This window comes from Heteronotia binoei, chromosome 6 (assembly GCF_032191835.1).
Source record: "Heteronotia binoei isolate CCM8104 ecotype False Entrance Well chromosome 6, APGP_CSIRO_Hbin_v1, whole genome shotgun sequence".
Lineage (NCBI taxonomy): Eukaryota > Metazoa > Chordata > Lepidosauria > Squamata > Gekkonidae > Heteronotia > Heteronotia binoei.
Window position 1 is genome coordinate 91955606 of NC_083228.1, and position 20980 is coordinate 91976585.

General features: G+C 39.8%; 1 protein-coding gene across 1 annotated transcript; it reads left to right on the forward strand.

Moving 5' to 3' along the window:
- Positions 1-12769: 12769 nt before the first annotated feature.
- On the forward strand, positions 12770-17074 carry LOC132574055 (uncharacterized). The gene is made up of 4 exons (XM_060242163.1): positions 12770-12960; positions 13636-13726; positions 13859-14000; positions 16315-17074. Exons 1-4 carry the CDS (start codon positions 12868-12870, stop codon positions 16634-16636), a joined length of 648 nt encoding a protein of 215 aa, XP_060098146.1. The 5' UTR covers positions 12770-12867; the 3' UTR covers positions 16637-17074.
- Positions 17075-20980: the final 3906 nt, after the last annotated feature.

Here is a 20980-nt window from a genome sequence, read left to right on the forward strand (position 1 = left end):
AGCTGACATTATCCAAACCAGATCATGGTACGATAATCAGTAAATCATTCCTTGGCAGTTGATGGGCTACCATATTGCAGATATAAGGTTATTCTAAGACCTGCATGACTGCTTGTGATTCCTATGTATAAAGCGGAGATGGGAGGTAACAAAAACTGTCACTACATTTTATATTTAGCACATAGTTAGATTTCATGTTATTTTCGGTCTGTTAAATAGCTCATCTCATGAAACTGCCCAGTCCGCTTGTGGGATAGGGTGGGGTATAAATTGAAAAATTAAATTAAACCTACATATTTGTGACTACACATAAATGCAACATCTAGGGTTGCCAACTTTCAGGTGGTAGTTGGAGATCCCCTGGGATTACAACTGATCTCCAGGTGACATAGATCAGTTCCTCTGGAGAAAATGTCTTTGGAAGATGGACTCCATGGCATTATACTCTGATGAGGTCCCTCCCTTCCTCAAACCCTCAGGCTCCCCCCCCTCCCCCAAAAAAGCTTCATGTATTTCCCAACCTAGAGCTGGCAACCCTAACAATTTAGCACATACATAATGGTGTGTAAAAGTACCGTTATTCCTTGTATATGATATCACTGGGTCTCACCTCATGACATCACTGAAATTGTACCCACACGTTTTCTGAATATATGAAGACTGAAGTGTACCAAATCCAATTAATCTTACAAGGATTGGAAAGTAGTGGACAGTGAATGTTATTTTCAGAACACAGCTTTTTCATATACTCTCAAGTATAACAGCATATAAACCTCCACTGTCTAATGAGAATCATTGCACTTTATACTCCTTTAAATGACAGTTCCCTAGAAAACTGATGCAAGAGAATAGAGATTCTTAAAACTTTCGTTCATAAAATCATATAGTTGGAATGGACCTCCAAGGTCATCTAGTTCAACCCCCTGCACAATGCAGGAAATTCATAGAATCATAGAGTTGGAAGGAACCTCCAGGGTCATCTAGTCCAACCCCCTGCACAATGCAGGAAACTCACAAACACCTCCCCCTAAATTCACAGGATCTTCATAGATGGCATTCTAGCCTCTGTTTAAAAACCTCCAAGGAAGGAGAGCCCACTACCTCCCAAGGAAGTCTGTTCCACTGAGGAATCGCTCTAATGGTCAGGAAGTTCTTCCTAATGTTGAGCCGGAAACTCTTTTGATTTAATTTCAACCCATTGGTTCTGGCCCTACCTTCTGAGGCCACAGAAAACAATTCCACACCATCCTCTAGATGACAGCCCTTCAAGTACTTGAAGATGATGATCATATCACCTCTCAGCCACCTCCTCTCTAGGCTAAACATCCCCAGCTCCTTCAGCCTTTCTTCATAGGACTTGGTCTCCAGACCCCTCACCATCTTCGTCACCCTCCTCTGGACCTGTTCCAGCTTGTCTATATCCTCCTTAAAATGTGGTGCCCCAAACTGAACACAAAATTCCAGGTGAGGTCTTACCAGAGCAGGACAAAGTGATACCATCACTTCACGTGATCTGGATACTATACTTCTATTGATACAGCCCAAAATTGCATTTGCCTTTTTAGCCACTGCATCACACTGTTGACTCATGTTCTTTTTTTTAAATATAAATTTATTTTATTGATTTTCCAAGTTTTAACAGAATTTTTTTTTAAAAGCCGTTTACGCACTTTACAAAAGTACAAATCAAGGAAGATCGCTTAGTACAGTAGAGAATACAGTATAGGTAAAATATAAATTATCTATCTATCTATCTATCTATCTATCTATCTATCTATCTATCTATCTATCTATCTATCTATCTATCTATCTATCTATCTATCTATCTAAGTATTTTCCCCTTTAAGGGTACACAGAAAAAAAAACATATTGATTATCCAACATCCTCTCGAAAAACTGAGACTATGGGAATCAGAGGAAACAAAATTACGACCAACTGACCCTTATATTTGCTCTCCAGCTTCCTTAGGTCTTTATGCTTTTTGTGGCAAAATGCCCAATTATCTATCAGATCTAACCACTCCAAGTCATCGCGGGGCATTTATGTTGGCTAGACTAAACGTGTTTCCCTCCAAAGTTTTACAAGGGAGATATCAGCGAGTCCCTTTAGCCGACAGACTTTGCTCCTGTGGAGCAAATACCCCTGACTCAATCCAGCATATATTGCTTGATTGTTCTTTATACCATAACCTCCGTAAAGATTTATTTGGCAAGCTTTCTTTTTCTCCAGATTTGTCTATTCTGCCACCCTGTTATTATTTATTGAGTGATACTGAGGGGGTGGTTAGTGAGGCTGTGGCAAAATTTCTGGCTGACATCCTTAAATTTAATTCTGACCATGTTTGAATGCATCTGTAAGCTCGGTTTTATTTTGATTTTATCTCCAATGTTTAAGTTTTTATATTCTGTGTATTTTTATCTGATTCTATTATGCCATTAAAGGTTTGGTATGGTATGGTGATATTTCTTGGTTCATATTAATAATATTACTTTTATTAAATTAGATAACCAATTCGGGTTGTTTAATCCCAAAAGATAAGTTATAAAGGGTGACCAAATGTTTCAAAATTATTTTAATATGTATCTAATTCAGTGTCTTGAATATCAGATGTAATTTTTGCCATTAAGCAATATTCAGTTGCTTTCTTTAACCATTTGCTTATAATAGGTACATGCAAGTTTTTCCATGCTCTTGCCAGGATTGCCTTTGCAGCAGTTAACAAAATCACTATTAATTCCCTATGCAATAAAATAGATTCTTGTGAAAAGGGAACAGAATATGTTGTAATGATTTTTATTTGTTCAGCTACTTTTCTCCAAAATTCTAAAATAAAAGGGCATGACCACCAACAGTGTTTAAATGACCCTATGCCCCCACAATTTTTCCAGCATTGTGGAGATGAAGTTGTAAAAATAAAGTTGAATTTTTTTGGAGTTAGATACCAATGTGTTAAACATTTGTAAGCTTGTAGTCTGATAGGTATTGCCCTGGATTGTAGTGCTGCAGAATTCCAAACACAATCCCATTGCTCATCTGTTAATGTTTTCCCCAAATCATTGTGCCAAGACCAGGTATAAGTAGGTGGCTTATTGTTCTTAACCAATAACAGTATTTATATATTTTGGATAGAAGTCCTTTGACAAGAAATATTTAGACACAATCAGTTTCTCAAATTCAGTTAATTGTCTTCTAAGGTTTGTTTGAGCTTTAAGGCTATCAAATGATGTAACTGAAAGTATTGAAACCAGGGTATATTTGTACCACTTTTGTCTTCTAATTCAGACTTTGATAGTAAGGATCCATTTTTTATAATATCAATGATACAAATTAGATTATTTGATCTCAGATTTTTATAATTCTGTTCAGAAAGGGCGGGTATAAACCATTCTTGACCAACAAAGCAAGATATTGGTGATACTGAGGAAGCTAATTTTTTTTTCTAATTTTGTTCCAAAGAGCTAGCGTGGTATGGAGATAGTGATTGGATTGGATTGCTAATGGCCATTTCAGGGAAGAATTCCAGATAATTTCGTGCAACTACTTAGGAGAGACATAGGAACTTTCTGTTAACCAGTTTAATTCAGTTTCATTTCTTGCTATTCTAACCAAATTGGTTAATTGGGTGGCTTGATAGTATAAAAGTAAATCTGGATATGGCATACCTCCTAATTGCCATCCTCATAATTAAAGTTAAAAAGATTTTCAAGTTTCAATGGAATTTTGATCCCTAGGTATTTTAAGTGCTGCTCAACCCAATTAAATTTGCAAATTTCTGTAATTTGCTTATATAAACTTGGATCCATATTAATAGGAAAGGCTTCTGATTTTAAATTGTTAGTTTGTAGTCCAGATATATTTTAAAATTTTTCCAACTCTAATTGAACTTCTTGCAATGAATTTAAGGGGTCAGTCAAAAATAAAATGACATCATCCGCAAATAAGTTTATTTTAAAGTTTTTATTGTTAATATGAAATCCCTTAATTTGAGAATTGCTTCTTATCACATTGGCTAGGGGTTCTATCACAATAGCGAAAAGGATTGGCGACAACAGGCAGCCCTGCCTTGTACCCCTTGTCAGCAGAAACATATCAGAAGCTTGTCCATTCATTTTCAGTTTAGCTTTGGGTTGGGCATAAATTGTTTGGATTGCATGTAAAAATTGATCTCCAAATCCCATTTTATTTAAAAGTATCGATAAGTAATTTGTTTCTAGGAAATCGAATGCCTTTTCTATGTCTAAGGCCAGCATTATTGAAGGTATTTTTTTGATTCTACCATAATTAACTATATACAAAGTCTTTCTGATTGCATCTGCAAGATTATAGTTTGGCATAAACCCTGTCTGGTCTAAATTGATGTATTTTGTTATAAATGTATTCAATTTGACTGTAAGCACTGCTGAAAAAATTTTTGCATCCTGATTTAACAGGGATATGGGTCGATATGACGTTGGTATTGACTGGTCCTTATCTGGTTTGGGTAAAACAATAATATTACCTGTTGTCCACGTTTGTGGTATTTTTCCATTTTCTAAAACATCATTACAAATGTTAGTCAGAGGAGTCACCAATGATTCAGAAAACGTCTTATAAAATTCGGCTGGTAGCCTGTCAGAGCCAGGAACTTTGTTTTTTAATCTTTTGATAATATCTAGCACTTCCTGGGTCGTTATTGGTTGTTCCATATCTGATTTGTGCTTTTCTGAAAGTTTTTGATATAATTTATTTGAAGAAAGGTACTTATGAAGTTCTTCTTTAGGAGGGTTGGTAGTTTGATACAATTTTGTATAATAACCTACAAAGGTTTTGATAATTTGATCTGATTTATAATGAATTTGACCTTTCTGATCTCTAATCGCATTAATGAATTTAGATGAGGCTTCTTTTTTAATTTTCCATGAAAGGATTTTTAATGTTTTTGGAGGTGTGTTCCAGTATTTATTTTTTTTAAAAAAATTATTTCTTCTGAATTTGGGTTGTTATTAATGAATTTAATTTTTTTCTTTCCTGTTCTAATTGCTTGTAATTTTTTTATTTCCTGTTCATTTATGTTGCTGTTCTAGTGAATAAATTTTAGCCGTAATCTCTTTTTGCAATAAAAGCCTTTCGTTATTACATCAAATGGAAATTGAAATGAAACGGCCTCTACCACCACTTTCATTGCATCCCACACTACGGATTGGGAGACTCCACATTTGTTGTTTTCCTGAAAGTAGTGCACTAATGCCTGCGAGATTTCAAGTTTGACTGACTCTTTCATTAAAAGATGTGAATTTAACATCCAATCATTGCATTTGTGTTTTATTTTCTGCCCGTATAAGGAACATAAGACCCACACTTGGTCTGACCATAGCTTTTCACCAATGTCTGAAGTTTTAACTAAGTTTAATAATTTGGGAGATAAAAATATATAATCAAGCCTGGTATATACATTGTATCAGGATGAATAATATGTATAATCCTTCTCGGTTGGGTGTTGAATATACCAAATGTCATAAAATTTAAATTTATCTATTATTATTTTGAATTCAGTAGTGAGACCTGAGGTAGAGGTTCTTTTTGTAGGAGGTTTAGATCTATCAGTTTTCTTATCTAAAATGAGATTAAAATCTCCTGCAAGGATTACTTCACCTCTAGTAAAGGATTGCAATAATGGTAAGGATTCATCTAAAAATTGGATTTGGTCCTGATTAGGTGCATAAAATGATGCAACAGTGTAGTCTTGCCCATTAAGCCGACCTCTAACAAAAATATATCGTCCCCTTTGATCTGCTTCAATACAGTCCAAGATAAAGTTACAGTTATTAGATATTAGTACTGCTACACCACGTGATTTGGATGATCCCCAGGCTTGGTATTGAAAGGGATATTTTTTTAAATTAAGCAGGGGAGTTGTTTGTTGTTTTAGGCGTGTTTCTTGAAGGCATAAGATGTCAGTTGACTCATGTTCAGCGTATTATCCATTAAGACCCCTAGATCCTTTTCGCAAATACCTCCCCTTTTAAACACACTGAAGTGATTTCAAGAGACATACTAACTCTAAGACCTGCACTCAAGAGTCCAATTATTTATGTCAGAGATTAACAGATTGGCCCTATGTATCTAACAGGCAGACCTATGGAACTGACTCAGTTACTTCAGTGGAACTCACTCCCTGGTCAATCAGCATAGAATTGCAGCCTTGGAAAAGAATGTGATTATGAACACTTCTGTAATGGATTATGAGCTTGAGTGGCCACACCAGATGCTGGATGTAGCTAATGAAGTGATATTTTCCCCATCTGACCAAGGCTTTGGGACAATGAAGGCTAGATGTGCTATCTCCCTTGCTTTGATAGACTTTCAATAGCTTGCAGTTCTTAAGATGCTAGTATCATGGCAATGAATAAGAATAATTGCTAGCCATTTCACAGTAACTGTTTTCCCTGATGTTGTACAGGGTAGAATGAAAAGTGAAACTTACTTCTAATCATCTCCTGTTTTTAGTCTATATATTTTAAGGCAGGGGTCCCCAACCACCGGGCCATGGACCAGGTTCAATGTGACCAAGTGTAAGGTAATGCACATTGGGGTCAAGAATCCCAGCTACAAATACAAGTTGATGGGATGTGAACTGGCAGAGACTGACCAAGAGAGAGATCTTGGGGTCATGGTAGATAACTCACTGAAAATCTCAAGACAGTGTGCGATTGCAATAAAAAAGGCCAACACCATGCTGGGAATTATTAGGAAAGGAATTGAAAACAAATCACCCAGTATCATAATGCCCCTGTATAAATCGATGGTGCGGTCTCATTTGGAATACTGTGTGCAATTCTGGTCACCGCACCTCAAAAAGGATATTATAGCATTGGAAAAAGTCGAGAAAAGGGCAACTAGAATGATTAAAGGGTTGGAACACTTTTCCTATGAAGAAAGGTTAAAACACTTGGGGCTCTTTAGCTTGGAGAAATGTCGACTTGGAGAAATGTCGAGGTTTACAAGATAATGCATGGGATGGAGAAAGTAGAGAAAGAAGTACTTTTCTCCCTTTCTCACAATACAAGAACTTGTGGGCATTCAATGAAATTGCTGAGCAGTCAGGTTAAAATGGGTAGAAGGAAGTACTTCTTCACCCAAAGGGTGATTAACATGTGGAATTCACTGCCACAGGAGGTGTTGGTGACTACAGGCATAGCCAGCTTCAAGAGGGGGTTAGATAAAAATATGGAGCAGGGGTCCATCAGTGGCTATTAGCCACAGTGTGTGTGTGTATTTGGCCACTGTGTGACACAGAGTGTTGGACTGGATGGGCCATTGGCCTGATCCAACATGGCTTCTCTTATGTTCTTATGACCAGTGCCGGTCCGTGGCCTGTTAGCAACCGGGCCGTGGAATAAGGCAGAGACCTACCTACTCCTCATTTAAAGACCCCCATGGGGGGCAGGGACAGGGTGTGGGCATGGGGGCAGCCTGGGGCAGCAAAAACCCTAGCACTCTCACCCCCACCAGCCCGTGGAAAAATTGTCTTCCACAAAACTGGTCCCAGTGCCAAAAAGATTAGGAGCCACTGTTTTAAGGGATATAGTAATTTAATATTCTTTATGTCTCTTCCTTTGAGAACGCACGCATAGCTGGTCTTGAGGACAAAAGGAGATTGAGGAAGAATCGCACTGCTACAGCACCAACCCCAAATCAGACTTTTCCCTGCAGCCACTGTGGCCGGATCTGCCTGTCCCGCATTGGTCTTGTCAGCCACCAGCGAGCCTGCAGCAGACGTGGACTACTGCACCCTTCTTAAATCTTCGTTCACGAAGTCAAGCCAAGAGAGAGAGATTCTTTAATATGATTTGATTTGGAGTTGGGAGTAAGCACTGAAGTGGTTATGTCTGTGAACGGCATTAAGTTGTTCAGGGTTGTGAGAACCTGGAAGGACTGTGAGGTGCTGCAGAAGGATCTGCTGAGGCTGGGCGAGTGGGCATCAATGTGGCAAATGAGGCTCAGCATGGGCAAGTGCAAAGGTATGCACATTGGAGTAAAAAATCCTAACTATAGATACATGCTGATGGGGTCTGACCAGGAGAGAGATCTTGGAGTCATGGTAGATAACTCCCTAAAAATGTTGACTCAGTGTGTGATGGCAACAAAAAAAGGCAAATGCTGGGCTGGGGATTGTTAGGAAGGGAATTGAAAACAAATCAGCCAGTATCATAATGCCCCATGTGGCTTCATTTGGAATATTGTGTACAGTTCTGGTCATCGCACCTCCAAAAAATATTATAGCATTTGAAAATGTGCAGGAAAAGGCAACTAAAATGATGGAACACCTTCCATATGAAGAAAGGCTGAAGAGGTTAGGGCTCTTTAGTTTGTAGAAACAATAACTTAGGGGTGACATGCTAAAGGTTTACAAAATTATGCATGGGATAGAGAAGGCAGAGAAAGAAGTGCTTTTCTCCCTTTCTCACAATACAAGAACACATGGGCACTCAATGAAATTAGTGAGCAGTAGGTTTAGAACAGATAAAATGTAATACTTCTTCACCCAAAGAGAAATTAACACATTGAATTTACTGCAGCAGGAAGTGGTGGCAATTACAAGAAAGACAATTTCATGAAGGGATTGGATAAACATAATAGAGTGGAGGTCCATCAATGGCTATTAGCCACGACGTATAGATGGAACATTATGTTTGGGGCAGTGATGCGCTGTATTCTTGGTGCTTGGGAGGGCTTCTGGAATTCTGGCCCCACTGGTGGATCTCCTGATGGCTCCTGGGTTTTGGCCACTCTGTGACACAGAGTGTTGGACTAGATAGTCATTGGCCTGATCCAACATGGCTGTCCTTATGTTCTTAATGTTCACTTCTACTGCAAAGTTAGTGTTATTACATTTTTAACCTGTATTTTCTTCTTGGAGCTCAAAGTGGTGTAACTGAATTGGATTGGCTGAGCTAGTATGATTCCATCAGATGTTTGCAAACATTCCAAATGCTCAGAAAACAAAACTGTCTGCTATCCAGCTTCTGTAAGGGATAAGAAGAAGAAGAAAAAGAAATTGGGTTTATATCCCGCCCTCCACTCCAAAGAGTCTCAGAGTGGCTCACAATCTCCTTTACCTTCCTCCCCCACAACAGACATCCTGTGAGGTGGGTGGGACTGGAGAGGGCTCTCACAGCAGCTGCCCTTTCAAGGACAACCTCTGCCAGGGCTATGGCTGACCCAAGGCCATGCTAGCAGGTGCAAGTGGAGGAGTGGGGAATCAAACCCGGTTCTCCCAGATATGAGTCCGCACACTTAACCACTACACCAAACTGGCTCTCCGGAAAAACTGTCTGTTCAGTAGGTATTAAAACTTCATGGAGGCCCTAAGAACAGGACTGTTGATAGGTTGAGGACTGGCCAGAAGCTCTAAGAAGTAGAGAAGCAAGGGGAGCCCAGGGACAAAGATGATGAAATATGGTGTGCTGAGAGACATTTGAAGCAAGGCCCAAGGGAATGTGAAGGAGTTCTGAGCTGCATAGAAGAATTCTGCTAGCTGTAGCTTCTACTTCACTTTAGCATTGTGACTTCCTATGCATTCCTAAACAGAGTTATATCCACTGAAGTCAATAAGCTTAGAAGGGTGTGACTTTGATTAGGACTCCATTGTTAATCACCCTAAAGGGGAATTGCTGCAAGGGATGAGAACTATTTTTAACAGCCTGATTTTAACTAACAATACTTGGCCTATAAGCTTCTAGAGTAACAGTGGCCAAATTTAGTATGATAGGGATTACATATGTAATTTTTTATCAGTCGAAGGGCTCAGAGCTTCAAAAACATTCTCAGATAGTACACACACAGTGCCATGCATATTTATAAAATCAATGTCAAACTAAGCTGGACAGATGAAAGGTTGCCATGACCCTGATGCTTGTTATGCTCTCTAGAAGGGACCACCCCTTGATTGTGGGCAGGGCTTTGCTTCCCTAGATCACAGTATTGTCATGATAAAGGCAGAACTTCCCAGTCTGCATCTAGACATAGCAGTCCTGTTTCTCCTTAACTCACCCATTTCCTTCTTACTGGTGACATACCCCAATTGCCCTTTTCCTACGTGTTTCCTTCCCTCACTGCCTGCCTGACACCTATCCCTTTAGCCCTCACTTTTCTCTTGTTTCAACATACTTCTCCATAAGCACTGAGATTTCTTCAGAGCTCCACAACCTGCCTTCTCTGTACTTTCCCTCAAGCTTTATTTTCTACTCAATTTCCCTTCATATTGCTTTTTTTTTAGTCCACTGCATTCTCTGTACCCAGAAGACAACCTGCCACTTGGCTCCTTATTGCTAAGTTACCCAACCTTCTGGGACCTTTCCCCTGTCTTCAGCAATCCCATCTGTCAGGTTTTCATCTCACCTAGTAACGTCTCACTCCTTGCAGAAGCTGAATTGTAAATTTCCCTAAGTCATACAGGCCTTTACCCTGAGAATCTTCACCTGTGCAAATGCAACATAATACAAATGTAGAAGCAGGGCTTTCAGTAAGTACAATTGTCCTTTAACTATCAAGCCGAATCTGCCCCCAAATCCTTCTTCTATGCTAGCTTTTAGTTTTAGTTGGATAATGAAGCTGTATTTACATGAAATGAACAATTTGCATCTTTTTACACTAGAGGAATTTACTGTCTGACTTTTCAATTCGTTCTAGACTATACACATTACTAAAACAGCACACTTAGAATCAGTCTCCTCAAGTAGAATGTTCAGAAGTTCACTTTTAATACTGTGATGAAACTGGCCCAATTTGCCTTCCAGATCCAGTCCTGTCAGCTCCCTCTTGGGTTGCCAACTCCTGGAAGGGGGTATTACTCTTCCTGCCATTTGGGTGTGCAATTTAGGGGTTCCTGACTGAGAGGAACAGGACGCCCGATCCACCTGGATGCCACAGAGACCAAAGTCCTTCTTTGGGAGACCCCTGAAGGATTGGCACCCTTGCCAACTGTGTGCCTTCCCAGGACTCCCCTCTTATAGTAGTGTAGTCTAAGGCAGTTGGTGAACTACATGGTACAGAGCTTTACTGCCAGCATTCAAAATAGTAAAATATTTATTTAAAAAAAGTGAAAGGTTACAAGCATAATCTTAGTAAAATAAAGGGTCAGCAACCAGAAGATCAAATAAAAATTGGTTTGAAACACATCCTACTGTCCTTGGTTTAAAAACTTGCTTTACCAGATGTTTAAGCAGAGCAGGCACATCTAAGCTTAGTAAGTTACAAAAATGTTCTAATGATACCTCGCTGTTTCAGACTTCCTGCATCTAGCCAGGTCCAGCCACATGGTCAAATATGGCTGCAGGCTACTGGCTGGAGAGTAGCAGTCTGTTATCTTCAAGTCCCAGTTCCAAGAGAGAAAGAGAGTTGCCCAGTGCTCTTCTGAGCAAGCATTTTTATTAATCCCCTGACTCCACCCATTTTACCTAGTCTTTATAGGTTTAGGCTCCTTTTCCTGTTGTCCCCAGGAAGCCTCCTTTCTGAGAGGAATTCTAGGACACCTCCATGCATTCTGGGAGATCTCTAGCTCATTTCTGGAGACAGTCTCTGGGGCTGATCTAGCCCAATGCCCTCCCCACTCTGTTTCCTGGCTGAAGGAGAGGGTTCCCATTGTCTCTTCAAGAAGCTCCATTAACATCTCTTAAGCGTTAGCTCAGATGCTGCTGTAGTGCCAGGGGTTAATTTCCTCCCCCCCTCCTGCTTGTCACCTCTCCAGGAGGCAAGGCATTTCTCTACATTTACATTGATTAAACCAAGTGCTGTTATTATATCTTACATATATATTGGGAATTGTAATGTTAAAGCTGCATGGAAAATGCTGCACTTCATCAGACTATGACTTTATTCAGAACAAACTAACATGAACCAAGAAAAGGGAAAACCGCCCACCAGAGATCTTGATTCCAGCTTGCTTAGCTCCAGGGTGTATAGAGACAGCCAGAAGTAAACCCTGGTTTAGAATCTCTCAAGGTTCTGGTATTCTGGAACTATAACAAAATATGGAGTGGATTTTTGAATACTGCACTTCAGAGCAAAGAAGGATGTAAAAATTAGACTTACCTTTAGCAGCCTAAGTCAGCATGGTGTTCAGGACCAAATCCCCCCTCTGTCATGAAATGTGTTGGGTGATTGTGGGTCAGTCACTCGCTGTCAGTCAAATCTAGTTTCACAGGATTTTTGTGTGCATAAAATAGAGGAGGGAGAAGAATGTACACCATTCTGACCTGCTTAAAGGAAGGGCAGGATAAAAAGTTACTGATGAAAAAAAATTCTATGCATGTTTACTCAAAAGTAAATTCTGAGTCTTATAAAACATCCCCCCACACACACCACGCTGGGAAATACATGAGACTTAGCTCTTATGACAAGCTTTTGTTCCTGTAGCTCCATTAAGATATCTGAAAACATGTTATTGTAATAGCATAAGGATAACAGATGATTTCCTGAAGTATTAATGCTTCTGTAGAGAGATACCACTTGGACCTATACATGCTTACTCAGAGTAAGTCCACTGAACTCAATAGGTTTGCAGACTTTAAAAAAGCAGCTATTACTTTACTCTGCCATGTTAACAGGAGCTCATGGTGTCAAAGAAGAGCATTAACCAAAGCCTGTCACTCCCAAATGAAGAGAAGCAGAAGCAAAATTTCCATAGGCAGATTATGACCTGAAGTTTAAATTGCCCTTTGTGTGCACTGAAAACCTTCCTTGTTCACTGGTGTTTCTGCTTCCTCAGAGTAGAAAGTATACAGACTTCTTTCACTTTCAGAGGTGTGGTCAAAGGGAGGTGTGACTGTGTACTTGCTTCCTGTAAAGTCTGTGAACTGTAGGTGTTGTTGCAGCTAGGAGTAGTTATGGAAAGTCTTCGTTTTCAGTGTAGCTTTTTTCCTTGCAACATGGTGCTGCCTTCCTCAGTTTGTGGGAAAAGATGTTACTCCCAGTTTGGGGTAAATATTACTCAGAGAACAGTTATCTCACACAGACTCTAATCCTAGGTTTAGAAAGTAAGGAATTCACCTATAGCTAGCTTTTAAAATAAAGCACAGTTAAATAATGTTGTTTTAGACCAGAGTTTAATGAAATTAACAGTATACTTTGTAATTATATTTCAATGTGTAGGGTTTTTTGAAAAAAATTACTTACTTGGGAAATAATTATTGGGAAATATTTCTAAATCTGAGAAATGGTCAGGATGAGCCCACGGCACTTAACAGTGACCCAGAGCAAGTGTCAATGGGGAGGCAAGTCCATCAGGCCAACGTAAATGTAATTACTAAACATCAAATGGAGAGCAGAGAGACTAATGCAATTAGTGCGGGGAAAGGGATCTTTCCTGGAGACGCTGTGCCACAATGCGGAAATGAAGATTAATCTGTTGATTGGCTATGAAATTATTTATAAACAGAACCCTGAGCTGTGTTTTCCTTTCTGGCTTTGTGCTTTTTCCATGAAAAGGGCGGACTTTGTTGCTTCCCTTCTGCATACAGGGAAGGCTCCCATCCTTGAATTTGAAGAGAGCTTGCTGTTGCTTTGTAGTATTGTAACAGGTGCAGGTAGTTAACTGCTATTTCTTCCTTTATTGTAAGCAAAGAAGTTGCAATACAGACATCTTTTTCATTTAGGATCCTCCTGAGCAGGAGCTTTCTTCACCTGACAAAAGGCAGCCACAAACTGATCTTCCAAAACCACGTTGCTTTTCAGAGATGCCTGCAGGTTAGTATGTGATTACTTAGGAGTAAGCTGCACTGAACAAGGAGAGATTGACTTTTGAGAGTAAGCATGCATGGGGTTTGTGTGCACATGTTATTGAGTATTCTTCTGGAACCTGTTATTTCTTTCTGTTAGGTCAGAGCTTCAGGAAAGCTAAGAGAGAAATCAAAGAGGAATGCACAGGAGATGCAAAGCGCTGCAGGAAAAAAAATGGCCACCTCTTGAAGAAAAAGCTTTCTACATTGAATTTATTCTCTGGGCATTCAAAAGATATACTGTAAGTATTTTTTTCTTGCTGAACTGATACCCCTCCTAAGAAAGGAGTTGTACACATTAATTTGGATCAAAATGAAAGACCAGGAATGGCTAATGGGCATAAAGTAATATAGGCTAAAACTTCAGGATATTTTTACAAGATAGGAGTGAAAAGTAGAACTGCCAACTCTTAATCTGGTTTTTGGTTCTACGTCCTTCAGGAGCAGTGACTCTTACAGTCCAGAGCAAATGATGGGTCTTATTTCTGTACTTGGGAAAGCCTTCACCTGATGATTTATACACATTAAACAGAGGGGTTTAGATAAAAATATGGAGCAGAGGTCCATCAGTGGCTATTAGCCACAGTGTGTGTGTGTGTATATATATATATATATATATATATATATATATATACACACACACACACACATATATATATAAATAAATAAATTTTTGGCCACTGTGTGACACAGAGTGTTGGACTGGATGGGCCATTGGCCTGATCTAACATGGCTTCTCTTATGTTCTTAAACAGACATCTGAGACAAAAGAGCAGGACAGATTTGTCCCTAATCACATGGCAACTCTTGTAAAATGTTTATATATGTTCCAAGGCTTAAGAAGAGACAGCAAACAGAGCAAAGGCTTCACATGATAAACATTTTAAAGAAAATAATATGATTCATGTTTAAAAGCCTTAATGCATTTTGATCAGATTCTCAGTTTGGAATTGCACCAAATTGTCCAAAATGTATTCTCTTGATTATTAAATAGTACAATAGCAAGTATCTGTTAAAAATGAGGAAGAGAACTAAGACAAGAAGTCATCTTTGTACAAAACTGAGTGTTTTAATCTGTGTAATATTGTATATGAAAAAACTGCTCAAAATAAACATTGAAAAAACAAGAACATAGACTCTCCTCCCCTCCCTATCCCATCTCCATTCCCACAGAAGCTTGCAAATATAAGATAGTCACAAAATAAACATATTCCTTCTTGACCTGTAAAGACTCATATTCCTTGCCATCTGCAGATGTTGGAAAAGGAGCCAAGTTCCAAGCTGTCTACTTTCTTTGAATGACCTTGAACAGTCTGTGTGAAACTTCTTAGTTTCTTTAAAAAATAATTGTACCATCCATGTAAACTTTTCCCCCTCAGTGTGGGACTCTGCATAACTTTGCAGTTATTAATAAATGAATTAACATACATCTGTAAGTGAAAAACACAGTACCTTCTCAGTTATCATTGAATGCAAATAATTTTGAACCTGGGGAAATATTATGGCTTGTGATGGTTTTTACTCTATTTATTCTTGCCAAAATGCTTGAACATATATAGGAAGACCACAACATATGCCTTAAATGAGCTTTCCCCCTATCCTCACTGCTTTTTGTTGCAGATGTGCTCAGTCTGCCGGGGGGGGGGGGGGGGCTGTATCCCATCTGCTCAAAATCATATAATTAGCTTTTTTGAAAGAAGCACTTAAAGCAGCTGTCACAGTTGTGTTCCTGTATCTTGGCCCAGTCTTCGTCAGTTAATTGCATTTTCCAAACCTTTCTCCCAATCTAGCATTAAAAAAAACAGACACCAATAAACACTTGCACAAGTCTTCAAAAATCAACTACCTGGACTTTCCTGTTGTGTCCACTATGGCTGTTTTTAAATAACTTTATTAACAATTGTTTAGGTCCTCTTAGGTTTGCCAATCCTAACTCAAGAAGTATCTGGGGACTTTGGGGGTGGAGCCAGGAGCAAGGGTGTGACAAGCATGATTGAACTCCAAAAGGAGTTCTGGTCATCACATTTAAAGGGACCGTGCTCCTTTTAAATGCCTTCCTTCTATGGGAAATAATGGAAGATAGGGGCAACTTTTTCAGGGGCTCATAGAATATAATGAAGTACAGAGGAGAGCAACCAAGATGATTAGGGGATTGGAGCACCTTCCTTATGAGAAAAGGTTGAAGAGTCTGAGACTTTTGCATTTAGAAAAGAGATGATTAAGGGGGGGACATAAGAGGTGTACAAAATTATGCATGGGGTGGAGAGCCGACAAAGAGAAATTTTTCTCTTTCTCCCCAAATACTAGAACTTAAGAGCATCCAATGAAACTGATGGATAGTAGGTTCAGGATGGATAAGAGGACATATTACTTTACACAGAGAGTGATTAATTTTTGGCTCAATAGTGTGCTTCAGGTTCTTGCAGCCTCTTGTCCTTTAGCTGAAAATGTCAGACTCAAACTTGTGACCTCACACATGCAATACAGAGTGTTGTAGTTGGCTGTAAAGATTTGCCACAGATTGTTCTGATCACTATTTTGTCTCTGGCCTTTTAGCCCCCAGGAAAGGAATTTGGTCTTTGAAGAGAAGAAAAGAGAGTTGCAAAGAAAAAATTCAAAGAAGCTGAAAGCACCACTGGATGATGTGTGTCTGTTGGAAAAGTCTCCCTCTGAGAAAATGTGCCCTAAATGCCAAATCCTCATTTGCAAGGTGTGTAAAATGCTGCACACTGACAGCAGTTTTATTGCACACAGCTTGTTGGATCACTATGATAAAGGGAGGCACTCCTTCTGCTGTTCTGATTCTGGAACTCCCCAGGACCACCATGATTGTAAGCATAGTCCTGGACTGGATATGAGTTCCTGGCAGATCTTGTAAGTTCTCAGCATTAGAAGTGCATATACCGCTAAGACTTTCTCTATCATGACTGTGCACAGGCAAAGCCAGAGTGGGTCATTTGTGAATTGTATCATACCCTAGATCCTTAACACAGACATTTAATAGCCTATATCAAATGTTTTCAAGTGCCTCTCACTCATGTGCACAGGATGCTTTTTACCCTGTCAAATCTGTGTTGAGGGTTAGTATGTGGACCTGCCAACAAGGCGCAGGAAGGTGGATTCCCAGTGCTGCACTCATGGGGATGCATCTCAGCTAATGAAACAGGTCACATAACACAGATTTTGACAAGGCTAGCTAGTCCTGTAATATATATATATATATATTTGTAATGTATGGGTTAGTTTGTTCAGACATTTCTGCTGCTGCTCCTCTGGGATATTAAAGTTTTTAAATTAAAATTTTATTATTTAAAAATGCATATGGGTTTTACAGAGAACGATGAGGGAAAGGAGAGGAATGATATCACCTCTATCTGAATAGCACACTGTATGTGCTATATTGGGTCCAGACAATCAGGAGTCATGTGGTAGCTGCTTAAAAGCTTTCTACTTGGTACAAGTAGCATGTTACTTCTTTTTACCCTGCTCTTTCTGTCAAAAGCTCGGAGCAGCATATGTGCACATTTATCTTTTTCTGTGTTTTATTTCCCCCAAAACCATGTGAGATAGATTAGGCTAAGAGTGATAGTTCTAAGGGCTCCCAATGAACTCAGTGGTGACAAACCCAAGATGGAGAACACACTATAGAGCCCAACTGAAGGCCTATGAGGTGGCAGTGAAAGTGGCAAAAAGATTGTGTCACCTACCTTGCATCCACCAGCTCATGGCCAACTCAGTTATTTAGATCAGTTCAACAATAGATCACCCCTTAGTCTGTCCTAAAACTGATTTTGATCCTAGTCTATGATTCACTTGCAACATTTTTTTTGTAGATAAAGTCTCTATGCTCCACTTGGAGTTGGCTGCCAAACTTGGTAACAGTAGTGGGATAGGGGCTTCACTCTTGTTCTTTTTTGTACTCTTGGCCTGCACATCCTTGCAGATACTGACAGGATCCTGAAATCTGTGAAGTCAATTGTTCCTTGGATTCTTGTCCTTTGTGGCTGAGAAAATCATGGCATAACATGGTAAGTGGCCCTTTGAGACAGATTATTAATTTGATTTGTCTCTCTCACAGGGCTGTTTTTCCAGCTCCCTTAAGGAGGCAATTGCTAAAGAAACCCTCACATTTAAAAAAAAAAGCTGGCCAATTCTGGCCCAGGGTCTAATGTACCTTTTCTGGGGAAGGTAACTGAATAAAAGTGGCTGAGCAACTCTAGGTTTTCCTTGTTGAAACATCTGTCCTAGACCCTTTTCAGTTGGGCTTTAGGCCTGGCTTTGGGGTTAAGATGGCACTGCTTGCTTTGGTTGATGATCTCTATTTACATTTGGATAAAGACATGTTGGTGCTACTGAGCCTTATGGATCTATCAGCAGCATTTGATACACTTGACCATTTGGTCCTGCGGGGCACTGCCCCTTATTTGGTTCTCTTTGTTCCTCCAGGGACACTATCAGAGAGGCCTTCCTGATGAGATTTGAATTGTGGAGTCCCACAGGGCTTGATCTTCTGTCTGATGTTATTTCACATATTCACGCACCCTCTTGCCAAGATTGTCCAGAGGTTTGGAGTTAGGAGCCAACAATATGGTGATGACACTCAGCTCTTCCTCCTGCTGCATAAGCAGCCAGCAGCAGGGCTCTTAGTGCCTGAATGCAATAGTCCAGTGGTTAAGGGGGAACTGGCTGAAGTTGAATCCATCCAAGACAAAGGGCATGTAGCTGGGAAAGGCTGAGATGCTAGCTGGAAGGTCACTCCCAAAACTTGATGGTGTCCAGCTGACAGCAGTAGTCTGTAAACAGCCTCAGGGTGTGGTTGAATTCTTCACTATCATTGGATAAGTAATTGTCCATGGTAACACATTCTGTGTCTTTTGCCTACATCAGGCCCACTAGCTGGCTCTTTGTCTCGGTTGGACCTTGCTGCACTGATCCATGCAATGGTCATCTCCATATTTGGCTACTGCAATTCACTCTGCATAAGGCTACCCTTGAAAATGCTTTGGAGACTGCAAGTGGCCCAGAATGTAGCTGCCAGGTCACTGACCAGCAAATTAAAGAGCAACTGCTCTAATGGCATCAATAAAGTTACTCAAACTACCATGAGTGTCAACCTAAGACATGCAAACTGAAAGCCAACTGCTGTAACAGGTATCAAAATAAAGTTATTCAAACTACCATGTTTTCTCTTAATAATGCAACTTATTCACACTGAAAAATATATATATTACAGAAACTGGCCATTCAAAACAACATTTTTAAAAATCTTACATCTGCTTAAAAACGGTAACTTCACAAGTTTTGTATTATTCAAGGGCTGCAGTTACAACATCCAGTTACACAGTTTGTTACAACATCCAGAATACACAGTTACAACATCCAGAATACACAGTTAACAATTACAAAGTAATTGGGAGTAATTTGGGGAGGGACGGTGGCTCAGTGGTAGAGCATCTGCTTTGCAAGCAGAAGGTCCCAGGTTCAATCCCCTGCATCTCCAACTAAAAAGGGTCCAGGCAAATAGGTGGGGAAAACGTCAGCTTGTGACCCTGGAAAGCCGCTGCCAGTCTGAGTAGACAATACTGACTTTGATGGACTGAGTGTCTGATTCAGTATAAGGCAGCTTCATATGTTCATATATATGTTCAAAGTACAAAGTTGCTGAATCAGAAGTTAAAGTCCAAAGTTCACAAATTCTCAAGTTCATACAGATTCTCAAGTTCACACAAAATTGTAGTGTTCCAGATCATTGTAATGCTAGGGAGCAGAGATGTAAACGTTTATAGAGAACGCAAACACAATTAAAGATTTTTTAAAAGCTTAAAATAAAACATGCTACAAACATTATCATTTGTTGGTCTTAATGGTGCTTTCTTTATAGCTCTCCCATGCAATCCAGGGAACTGAGCAAAAGAAGCTCTGGCCAACAGAAGGAGAGAGGCTTAGCTCTGTAGCTGTGTGATTGAGAGACGCTGGCAAAGCAAGCTCTCCCTCCCCGCTTCCTCCCCAAGGGAGGAGCCTCAGCCAAGGGAGAAAATAGAGACTTTGTTATGTAGCTCCTGTGCGATTGAGCATGCCTGACAAAGCAAGCTGTGATGAAGAAGGAAGCAAGAGAGAGAAAGAAGGAAGCAGATGGCAGCCAGTTGCTCGGGGGCCTGATAGGAGCCCTCCAAGGGCCTGATTTGGCCCCTGGGCCGCATGTTTGACATCCCTGGCTTGTCATATGTATGGTGCCTTTCTGAATAACCTTTTGCGAGGCTTTTTGTAGCAGGAACTCATTTGCATATTAGGCCACACACCCTTGATGTATCCAATCCTCCAAGAACTTACAGGGCTCTTAGTATATTCAAAAAGTCTTTTTGTATGGTATAGACCAGGGGTCAACACCTGAACTCAAGATTGCTACAGTACATTGTCTCCAGATTTTGTTATCAGAAACTTAAATAAACAAAATATTGCAAGAGTGCTAATCTTTTAAGCATGTTTTAAGTTTTTAAAGAATCTTCCATTGCGTATGTGTCCTTTATAAATTTATATCTCTGCTACATGACATTACATTTTATGACACCTGGCCCAGCCCAACAAAGTCTCATTTATGTAAGATCTGAACCTTGTAACAAATGAGTTTGACACCCCTGGCACAGACAATCTTAGCACAATATTACTGGTCTTAGCCTGTTTCATTTCATATGGTTCACTGAAAAAGGAGCATCGGAATTAGACAAATTGTTTGTTAAATTGTATACAAAACGAACGGGCAGAAATGGCCTTTTCGGGCCTCATTCTGGGCAGGAGCTCGCAAGAGCAGAGCTCCGGAAGCTCTAAATTTTATTATTTCTTTCTTAACATCCCCCCGCCCCACTTGGTACTTGCTTCTGGGCTCCATGACAATTTTGCTGAACTCTAAGACTTGTCAAACTTTCTAATATTTCCCCCCACAAAAATGGGAAAATAACCAAAACATATAAAACAGACAGATGGAAATCATCATGCCACTGTGGCCACATAGGATAAAGTAATTTTAAAAATATGATGGGAGTAAGGTATTATGACAATTATAATTCAAGAAGGATTTTAAGGTAGACGCTGAGCTGATATAATTTAGTACAACTTCTGGTGATGTCAGGGGTGTGTGGTATATGCAAATGAGTTGTGGTAATGAGCTTCAGCACCTCGTTTTCTACAAAATGCCCCCTGACGCCTTTTACATTTCCAGTCATAC

What these genes read in the sequence shown, in the direction of transcription:
- LOC132574055 (XM_060242163.1), top strand. Translation starts at nt 12,868, where the DNA reads ATGGAAAGTCTTCGTTTTCAGTGTAGCTTTTTTCCTTGCAACATGGTG. An exon ending in GATGTTACTCCCAGTTTGGG is followed by an intron (nt 12,961 to 13,635) that starts GTAAATATTACT and finishes TTTTTCATTTAG; the next exon opens with GATCCTCCTGAGCAGGAGCT. An exon ending in GGGCATTCAAAAGATATACT is followed by an intron (nt 14,001 to 16,314) that starts GTAAGTATTTTT and finishes CTGGCCTTTTAG; the next exon opens with CCCCCAGGAAAGGAATTTGG.